Source organism: Rhincodon typus, chromosome 38 (genome assembly GCF_021869965.1).
Source record: "Rhincodon typus isolate 14 chromosome 38, sRhiTyp1.1, whole genome shotgun sequence".
Lineage (NCBI taxonomy): Eukaryota > Metazoa > Chordata > Chondrichthyes > Orectolobiformes > Rhincodontidae > Rhincodon > Rhincodon typus.
In genome coordinates this window covers 3,643,437-3,654,264 of record NC_063369.1, presented here as the reverse complement: position 1 = coordinate 3,654,264, position 10,828 = coordinate 3,643,437, and the positions used below count along the sequence as shown (strand labels likewise).

Below are 10,828 nucleotides of genomic sequence, written 5' to 3'. Positions count from 1 at the left end.
AGGGAAGGAAGGAAATATAGACAGTCATTCTACTTGGAGTCACTAAGCCAGTGGATGAACTAGCAAGTGACATGTGGACCAGTTAAGCTGCCTACTTACCAAAATAGACAAAGATTGCTGGGAAAGGCCAGCAGGTCTGGCAGCATTTGACCCGAGGAAGGGGCACTGGACCTGAAAATGTTAACACTGATTTCTCTTCGGATGTTGCCAGACCTGCTTAGGTTTACAACATCTGCGGTTCACAACATCTGCGGTTCTTTCGGTTTTTAACCAAGAGAGACATGTTAGCCTTGTCTCGAGCAAGGGACAGCAACAATTCTACCTGGGGATCAACTGTTGAGCAGCAAGGGAATCTAATGCACTGGAGGTAAGGCAGCCATAGTCACTGTAAATAGATAGGAAGCCTAGACCATTCAGCTCTTGCACCTACTCTCCAATTCAAGATCATGGCTGACTGGGTGGTCGTCTCATCCTCCCTGCCTCCACTCTCCTAATGCTCAGATCAAGCCACCATCTGCCTCAGCCTCATTCCAAACACCTTTCTTCATCGCCCAGCGACTGAACAGGTTGACAAACAGGATTTCAGAACCAAGGGTTCCCAACACCAGAGGGCAGCTTAGGGAAAAGGAGAAAGTCCAAGTGATAGGTCTGGAGTCCAGCTCCTCACCCAAACTCTATTGGGCCTCTTACAAATGGTGTTCTAATGTTACAGTAAAATCAAAACCTTCCAACTTAGACATTAAAAAGTCCACTGCCTGGGAAACAAAGTGATTCCACAAAGGCTGTAAGGATCAGACAATGAGGACACTGCTTTTCATCTTGCAGTCAGGGGTTAACATTGGCCTAAAATCTTAAACTGGGCTTGATTTAACCCAAAAAGAGTGGCAAAAGAACTGGAAGTGGCTACAGAATGCAACAAGAAAGGAGCTGGTACACACATTCTGGAGAAATCAATGTTAGTGTGGCAGAGGCAACATTGATTTGGAGAACAGAAATAAACAGGCAGATTTCTCACTCTACAAAAAAACTGAAAGAACCACTGATGCAGGAACAAAAATAGAATTTGCTGGAAGAGCTCAGCAGGTCTGTCAGCATCTGAAGAAAAAAAAAGTTTTAGGTCTGGTGACCCTTCCTCAGAACCGATGGTAGCTGGGAAAATGTCAGTTTGTATGCAGAAGAGAGGGGGTGGGGTAGGGAGTAAACGATAGGATAGAGCCCAAAGAGAGAGAAGACCAGTCAGACAGACAAAGGAGTTGATAACTATCTGGCTTTGGCCGAGAGGGTGAATAGCTGTTAATGGGGACTGTTAGTGACTAACAATAGGTAGTGTGTAATGGCAGGCTATGTGGTAACAAGGCCTGGTGTGTCGGGTAGGAGGGTGTTGGGACATGGGAGAGTTTAGGCCCTAAAATTATTGAACTCAATATTGAGTCCAGAGGGCTGCAGGGTCCCCAAGTGGAAAATGAGGTGTTGTTCCTCCAGCTGGTGCTGAGCTTCGCTGGAACACTGCAACAAGCCAGAGACAGATGTTGGCCAGGGAAGAGGGTTGGGTGTCTTTTTTGCAAGCAGAGTGTAGATGTTCTGCGAAGCGGTCACCCAGTAACTGCTTCCTTTCCCCAGTGGGGAGAGCACCACATTGTGAGGAGCAAATGCAGTAGACAAGATTCTGGGAAGTGCTGCTTCACCTGGAAGCTATGTTTGGGCCCTTGGATACTGGGAGGGAGGTGGTAAGTGGGCAGGTGTTACCTTCCCCCTGTAACTGGTGAAGGTGTGTCGTAGGGCTATGGGGCAAGGACATGTGGACCAGGGTGTCCTGAAGGGAATGGTCCCTGCAGAAGGCTGACGAGGGGAATGTGTCTGGTGGCGGCATCTTGCTGGAGCTCTCACTCAAACCTCCTTCCCCCTGTACCTGTTCCCCTTTAGGTGCAAGGAGCCAGTCACCTAGGTGGCATCTGTTTAACTCCCTCTGCAAGCATTTAGAATGAGAGCTGTAGATATTAGTGTTCACACACATTAGAGATATTATAGGAAGGCAAGATACAGTCAGTGGCTGGCCAGTACATTAAATAAAACCCAGGGTGAATATAAAAGGCAAAACCCAGCAGTAGGTTCTCATTTTGAGAATGAAACAAATTAACCAAAACAAAGTTTCTATCTTGTGGCCAGTAGATTTTACAAAGCAGGCATTTTTACAATAATTAGACTGCCTAGAGTGATCAAGTCAGGGGAAAAACCCCACAAAAGTTAATCTTTTACCATTGGAACCAGCTTCAAATTGTTATGTGTGCAATGTTGTGAAAGCTAGTATTTATTGCCCACCCAGCAATTAATAACCACATTTGCTGCAGGTCTGGAGTCACATGTAGACCAGATTGGGTACGAACAGTAGATTTCCTTCCCTAGAGGGAGTTTAGTGAATCAGATGGGATTTCACAAGCAGTGGTCACTGTCAGGATTAGACTAGTTTTTAAATGCCAGGTCAGAGGGGTACCTTGGTGTGCATAGCCACAGATCCCTGCACCTTAACAGGGCTAGTAAGTGGGAAAGGTGTTTAAGGCATATAGGATATTCATTCTGCACCTCAGCTAATAAAAAGGAGGAGAGCTGCCAAGTTATGGTGGAATTATGTAAAAATGCTGGTTAGGTCACAGCTTGGTGGGGAGGGGGGGTGCGGGGTGCGCATGCAATTCTGGTCACTGCATTGTAAGAAGGATATGCCTACACAGGAGGGTGCGCAGAGGAGATTTACCAGGACACTGCCTGAGCTGTGAGGAAAAGTTAGACATGCTGCGGTCATCATCCTTGGAGCAGCAAAGATTGAGAGGGGACCTGATGAACACAGGCACTTGTTCCACTGGCAGTGATGTGAATAACTAGGTAGATTTAAGAAAAGTTCAGGTAGAAAGCTGCAAGGAAATTTGAACAATATTGTCAGAGATGGAGGCTGGAAGTCACTGCCTAAAAGGAACAAAGTCAGAACTTTATATTCCTGTAGAATTTTGATGATCACCAGAATTATCACACCATGCACAACTATGGATCAGGAGCTAGAAAAAAAAAGTGCAGTTAGTCTCGTGTAGTCAAAAATCTTTGACCAGAATGGACCCAGCAGGTCCAATGGCCTTCTGTGCTATAAGTGACAAAAGCAACTGTGCAGGAATATTGCAACAAAATCCCCCAAGCTAGATAAAGTTTGGAAATTGTACAATCCCTCCTTAGACCAATATTTCAGGTCAAGTTTCAGATTAAAAAAACCAAGGTCCAGCATCTTAAAACAGAAGAGAAGAGAAGTGGGGAAGAGGGTTAGAAAGAGGGAAAGACCTGGATCTGTGAATGATGTTGAATATCTCTGAAGAATAGAAGAGCCGAAAAAAAATAAAGGGTGGGGAAAATGGTTGTATTGACCTACTTGTGGAGCTGGGCCGCAGAGTTGGATTCTTCCCTTGAGCAGCAGCGTTGGGGATGGGTAGCCCCCCCTTGCTTGGTCCTCCAGCCTTTCCCATTGGAGAGATTGAATCACTATTTGCATTTCCAGCATGTGCCCCGCTCACATGTTCCTTTGTCGCCTTGGCAGCCAGTTTCTTCTCCATGATTTTAGCATGAGATGATGTGCAAGATCCAGGTGAGGTTTGTGTCGAGGAAACTCTTTGCTTTTGCTCAGTGCTCTTTTTACTGCCACTGAGCACTCTACTGTGTAGTGTGGAAGCTGGGCGACTGGAGATTGGTTGTCTATTGCCCTTGATACCAGCCTTGGGCAGACTTCCACTGGGCAGCTTCAGACCTGGCTTGGCTGACCCATTCGTTTGGTTGTTCAATGAACCTTTCACCACTGTTGCAGGGCCCTCTGTTGTTGCTTGGTTGGAAATGGATGGCCTTTCAGAGCCCTCTGTGTCCATGGTGTCTTGCTGGAGAGGGGAAGAACAGGGTGGCTATCAAATAGACTCCAGGAGCAGAAAGGGACACTACTGAAAGTAAGAACAGAACAATTGAACAAGAATGCATCCAGGATAAGCAAAAAAAAAGTAACATTCAAAAGCCATCCTGCAGTTTCCTCCATTTTTATATAGATTGGGAAGTGTTGCTCAGAGGCAGTGGGTTGCGATGGTGTCACAAGCAGCTAAAGCCAACCATAGAGATCAGACCAATTGCTACCAGCAGAAACATCATTTTAGAATCAGAATCCCTACACACTGGAAGAGGCCATTCAGCCCATTGACTGTGCACTGACCCTCTGAAGAGCATCCCACCCAGACCCTTGTTACCCAACATTTACCATACCAATCCACCCAGCCTGCACAGCTTTAAGCCTTGCTTTCCTGCCACATGAGGGTAAATCAAACATTGGAGGCTTGATTCTTGTTGTACAAATGGGTCCGAGGTGGATGTCTTTTCAAGTCCCTACAGTTTAGGAAACAAACTGATCACCAAATTTCCCCTGTCCTCCTGCTGCTCAATTCAGCCCCCAGCTTCCCTTTGGAGTCACATAGGGGAGGATGGTTCAGCAAATACAGAGCTAGAACTCTGATCAGAGGGCCATGGTGACAAGTGGACCTTAGACTGTTGCTTTAATGTATTATCCACAAACCTCAAAACAGTCCCTTTTATATTGTTAGAGCAATTCTGTTAGCACCTCCACTGAATGGAGGTCTGTAGAACTTGGCATAAAGGAGACCAGGATCTACATAGATAGCGTCATTGTCAGACCAAGAATCAGCGAATCTGCTGGCATCAAATTGCAGATGTCCTTTTAAAAACATACAATAACCCTCAATACAGAGCTAAACCTGGAGGATTCAGGATATTGAGTACTGTGTTCTAAACCAGTCAGTGCCCCTTCTCTGTAGATGCCACCTGATTCTTTGTACCCAAACAAAGACAAAGACAGTCACACCATCTCAGGATAGGCTCGGAGGAAGATTCGAGCCTGGGTCTCTGGATTGATGACCTACTCTGGTGATAAAATTCTGCATTCCACAAGGAATTATTTAAAAAAAACAAAAAAAACTTGAAGTGGCAGTCCAATGTCAGTAGGAACTCCAGCAGGTGTTTAGTATCCAATTCAGGGGCTAAAGAAAATATTATTGAAGGCATTGGGAATATTGTTGGGAAGTGAAGGATTAAAATTTTAAACAAAAACAAAAAACCCCAGGAACCAGAGGTGCTAAGGTTGGCCAGGAATACAGAAGCAGCACTGATTGTACTAGCCTAGAGTGAAATACACAGAATGCTAGTGTGAACCCCTGGGAAAACTAAATACAGTAATTGCAATATGCACGTTGCAATGTTTTGAATTAGGGTTGGCTAGCACAGTACAGCTGGCTTGCAGTGTCGAGTGGATTTAGTTGCCACACCAGCTGGGGTGGTCCTGAAGGACTCTCCTTTTCAACATTTCCCTTCATCTGATTAGTCACCCTCTGGCTAAACCATCACCATTTCTCTAGTGAGCAGCCTTATGGTCCAGTAGGGTTACAGCTACGTTACCTTTTCAATATTTTAATCAAAAAGCTCGGAGCTCTCTGTAACCCAGCAATGTTGGTTTTTATACTTCATGGTGATAAAGACTAGTTTGTTACACATGCACGAGAAAAAAAGTTAACAACCTGTTTCTCGGAATTTCTATCAACTTAGAAAGCCGAGAGGTAACAGCTCCCATGAGGAGACAGTAACATGGCATTACAGTATCAACTGCAAACACCTGCTTTATAAAGTCAGTCAGGCAATGTTATTTGGACTAATATGGAGCTATTCAGTTAGAAGTAGGACAACATTTGTCAATTTTACACTGCTTTAAAAAGAAAGTGGTTCCAGTTAAGATAGAGTCAGATCTTTTATATTCCTCTGGTCATGGGCTGAGTGGTAACAGTCTCTACTTCTGAGGAGCAGAGATGTTGCAATGTCCACTTAGCCCCTTCCAGCCAACTGCCTCATCATGCAAGGAGAGCCCTGGTCTTGCTCCTTTTTAAAAAAAGGGAGCTTTAAAAGGCTAGCAGCCATGGTCATTGTTTGACAACATTCTGGATACTTTGTGTGCGTGTGTGGAGGGGTGGTTGCTGAGGCTAACCAGGAAAACAGGCGCTGTTAGAAAATTAGATGGAATACAAGACCTTCTGTATCAAGGACTAAAGTTTTAAAGAGATAGTAAGAAGTGGTTTAAAAAAAAAAACTGTACAACAAAGAAAACCTACCTTCTCCCAAACACTGTCCAACCTGCTAGTCTCCCTTGAGGCTAGGTGCCAGCACTGACTGGGTCAGAAAAACTGATATTCTGAACCTTTTCCTAAAATATCCCTATGAGCCAGAATGCTGAACTATTTTACTTTTTTGTTCTTAAGAATTTGATTTTAAGTATCTGTACCTAGGTTCCCTTGCAAGATGGCACTGTCATGAGGTGTCTCAAAGTTTTCACTGCACTTGCTCGAGATAAGACTATTTCAATTCAATTCAACCTGCTCACACTGTCCATCTGGTCCTGACCATGAAGATCAAGACAAGGTTAATTTAAACAGCCACCTGTCACATGAAAAGTAAAACATCAAAAAACATTAGCAATGATATTACCTGATGGAAAGCAGTGAAATAAATGTTGGTTATGGTTTGTTTCTGAAAATGTTACAAAGGATTTGCAACTGTTACAGTGAGGCAGGAATACACTGGCACTAGCACCTAGTGTTTACGTGCAATTAATCAGTCAAAAGATTCCTGTTGTGTTAGACTTGTAATCACTATATTTCACCCCTGTATTATTACACAGCACAAAGCTGTCCCAGACAGCTTCTATTAGAATGGGGGAAATCCTCACTGAACTAGTGTTTTGACAGTTGGATGAGAGAAAAGCTATTTCATGCACCAAACATTTTAATATGGTTACACTGCAGTAGTTAGTTTGTATCAACAGTATCTGGCAAAAAAGACATGTTACCTGAATATATATTTCCACAGCAGAGATAGCTTGTTACATAAAAGTTAGAAAAACTATTTAAAAAAGAGATGAAGGCATTGATGAAATATTGCAGTACTGGTGTCTGTAGGTCAAAAGGAAAAGAATTAAAATCTCACTTAATAAAAAAATGTTGAGCTGCATTACAGTTAACTGAATTACTTGCATAAAAGAAATCCGAGTTCCTAGCATCAGGCTTGGTGCAGAGTTGGCTGAATAAGTGGAGGCCACAAAGATCAGATATGGAATTTGTGGGGGGTGGAGAGGGAAGGAATGCACGCTGTGTTGCCGAACAGAGTTCAGGTTAATGAGCAAGAATGATCCCCTGGTTCAAGACTTCAGTAGCTCTGCTATACATGAATGCTGATTGCTATACTGCAGCACTCAGAACACAAGGGGGCTAGAGTTACATTTAACTCTTGTCTAAACATCTATTTGCACGGTGAATGACCATGCCACATGTGACAGCTATCAGAAATAGGCTGAGTGAGCAGCTGGAGGGATGGCGTAGGAGTGAGGGACTGGGACCAATTCTAGGTCAAGACAAAGCCTGTACAAGCCAGGCACGTTTTATCCCAGAGAGCAGGGAATCTGGGATTCTTTCCTACAGACTGTCAAGGCTGAGTTGTTAACAATTACTATGGACCAGAACCCCACATCCCACCCCTGCCCCCAATATATTAAGTGGGTCTAGACCTTAAGTTAAAGGCATTTTATTCCTGACACCATTTGATTGGTCAAACTGATTTTTAAGCAAAAATACTATTAACAGAAGACAGGAGCAGGAGGCGGCCATTTGGCCCCTTGAGACTGCTCTGCCATTCTTCGTGATTATGGCTGGTTGTCCAACTCGACAGGCTAATCCTGCTTTCTCCCTATAACCTTAGATCCCAATCACCCCAGTGCTATATCTAGCCACCTTTTGAATACATTCAATGTTTTGTCATCAAATGCTTCCTGTGGTAATGAATTCCATGGGCTCACCCTAGTTAAGATAGAATAGTAGATTTAACTAATAAAAAAGAAACTGTTCCAATATAGTAACATCCCCCATAAACACATCCTTGGGTTGGGGGGGTGCAAATTCAGTAAAACAGATTGTCTCACATGTAACTCCAGCAGCAGAGAGAACCCCCAGCTTTTTCCACTGTAACAGAGAGGCAGGGAGACAGCTTCCACTTCAAGACACTAGCAGCAACTACTGATCTTCTTTGTGGAAAAAAAACTAAAGAGAAACTCCTGGTTCTGAGAGCTCAAACACATCTATTCAGGCCACTTCTATAATTGCAACTTAAGATCCAAGATCTCAATCTGTTTACAACTTTAATAGCACCTCTGCCACTAAACCCCAAGAGAATAGGAGAAAATTCACCTCTTCAAGCTTATAATATCACAACATTCAACACAGATTTTTTAAACCAGTAAGGGAAAGGGAAAAAGAAAGACTGGTAAATGGAGTTGAGGATCATCAAGTCAGCCATCTCATTGAATGGTTGAGTCTGTGCCACTGTGGGCTGAATGGCCTATTTTCACTCCTACATCTTATGTTCTGGAACAGATATCCTTACAGGCACACAGTGTGGAGAGGATTTAAAGTTACACATGACAGGAGACAGGAACCCAAGCTAGAAAAAGCAGAGTGAAAGTAGAAAGCAAAAAGCAAATAGAAGGCAGACAAAACAAGGACCATTATAGCACACAGGGCTGGAGTACAGGACAAGGAATAAGACAAATTAATGTACTATACATAATCCACATGACATTCACTATAAAGGCAACTGCACTAATGACCAAGTTGTACATGGATATGATACAATTGTGACTAGAGACAGGACAAGATGTCCATCCTGGGCCTCCTGCAGTGCCACAACGATGCCACCCGAAGGTTGCAGGAACAGCATCTCATATTCTGTTTGGGAACCCTACAGCCCAATGGTATCAATGTGGACTTGACAAGCTTCAAAATCTCCCCTCCCCCTACCGCATCCCAAAATCAGCCCAGCTCATCCCCACCTCCTTGACCTGTCCATCTTCCCTCCCACCTATCCCCTCCTCCCACCTCACTGACTAACTCCCACACCCACCTCCTACCTATTAGCCTCATCCCCATCTCCTTGAGTTGTCCGTCTTCCCGCTCCCCCCCCCCCCCCCCCCCACCTACCCACCCCTCCCTCACTGACCAACTCCCCACCTATGCTCACTTGTACTGGCTCCATCCCTGTCTCCTTGACCTGTCCGTCTTCTCTCCACCTATCTGATCCTCTATCCACCTTCCATCATCGCCTCCCTCTCTCTCCCTATTTATTTCAGAGACCCCTTCCCCTCCCCCATTTCTGAAGAAGGGTCCAGACCCGAAACATCAGCCTTCCTGCTCGGCCTGTGTTCATCCAGCTCTACGCCTTGTTATCTCAGATTCTCCAGCATCTGCAGTTCCTACCATCTCTTAGGGACAGGGCTGATGGGTGGCCAAGGCAGGGGATGAGAGGACTTTATTCAAACTTTAGGAAGGACAGGCAATGTGGGGTGGGGGGGGGGGGGAAGAGGGGAAGAGGTGGAAGGGCAAGATATCACTGCAGGAAATCCAGATGTGGAATTAGCTGGGTGAAGCCAAGGAGCAGGAAGTATTGAGAGTGGTCTATAGGCCAAACACAAAATGGAGGTAGGAGATGGCATTATTTAGAGATGTATACAACAAGGGTGCCATAGTAATCATGGGAAATGCAAATCTGCATATATTCTGGACACAGCACACTAGTAATGCTAGTGAATTCCTACAGAACATTCGAGATCAATTGTTAAAAATAGCACTTGGGGAACCAACTGCAGGCCTACTTTAGATTTAAATCGTTTTGCAATCAGAAGCATTAAAAATCTTGAGGGGTCCTTGAGGAACATTACTGTAACAGAATTGTTCACTCTATAGCAAGTGAAGTATCTCAATCCAAAGATAGGGCCTTAAACCTAAACCAAGGAAACATCAAGAGGTGGAGGTTGGAAAGTGGTCTAAGACAGTGGGGGACTTCATTAACAGGCACAATAGTGGATGACATTTAAAAAAAATAAATAAATACAAGTGCATGTGTTACAATACATATAGGAAATATAGTCTGGGTGAAAGACGTCAGTTTCTCTCCTATTCCCCAAACCCTTCAGTACTGTGTCCCAAAGTATGCTTGAAGGTTGGTTCAACCCAGCTCTGGGTTTGTTCATCACCTGACATCCATGTGGGGACTACAAACTATCCAACTCAGACTTGCTAACAGCCAGAAAACAGCTCAGCACTGTATGTGAACATCAGTGCCGTCAGCCATCAAAACAACAAAAAGAAAACCCTGACAAAAAAAGAATTCCAATCAGCCCAAAGTTCAACTGCCATGAACATCAGCAAATGGCTGCAATATTTTACTAGCTGCTCTTCAATTGACCAAGATTAATGAGTTGTGTTTTGGACTCCCTTATTTCTAACTAAGATGTATTATTACTTGCATTTACTGAATTCACTAAATAAAGCCTGATTAAATTGGTTCCTTTTGATGGAGACTTTGCCTAGGAGGGGAGTGTTATCCTCAACAGGAACAGATCCTTTCTTGGTGACCAACCAAGGGACCAGCTCATCTCTTCACAAGAGACACAGTTGGGAGATACCATACCTGGAACCATAAATAATCCAGCTCCTTGCCCAGGATCTAGTGGGAGCCTAGGATTAGTTCATTCTAGCCCAGCCCTACCAGCATTAGCGTTACTTTAGGGTTAAGACTCACGTACAACAGGGATTGGGGCAGAAAAAAAAAGTGACTCGTGTAGCAGAGATAGTAGGAACTGCCGATGCTGAAAAATCTGCGATAGCAAGGTGTAGGCCTGCTGTGTTCATCCAGGTCTACACCTTGCTAT

The 10,828-nt window shown here is 44.2% G+C and overlaps 1 protein-coding gene across 2 annotated transcripts in view; it reads right to left on the bottom strand.

Annotated features, from left to right (window-relative positions):
- The window catches only part of LOC125487267 (AP2-interacting clathrin-endocytosis protein-like), a 40,683-nt gene that overhangs the window by 21,413 nt on the left and 8,442 nt on the right, over positions 1 to 10,828 (bottom strand). The window contains exon 2 of one of the 2 annotated variants that reach the window (XM_048618117.1): positions 3,410 to 3,965. In XM_048618117.1, the coding sequence (XP_048474074.1) occupies positions 3,410 to 3,896 (487 nt within the window). In that variant the 5' untranslated portion in view covers positions 3,897 to 3,965. The remainder of the gene's footprint in view (positions 1 to 3,409; positions 3,966 to 10,828) is intronic. The other variant, XM_048618118.1, reaches the window with a different exon arrangement.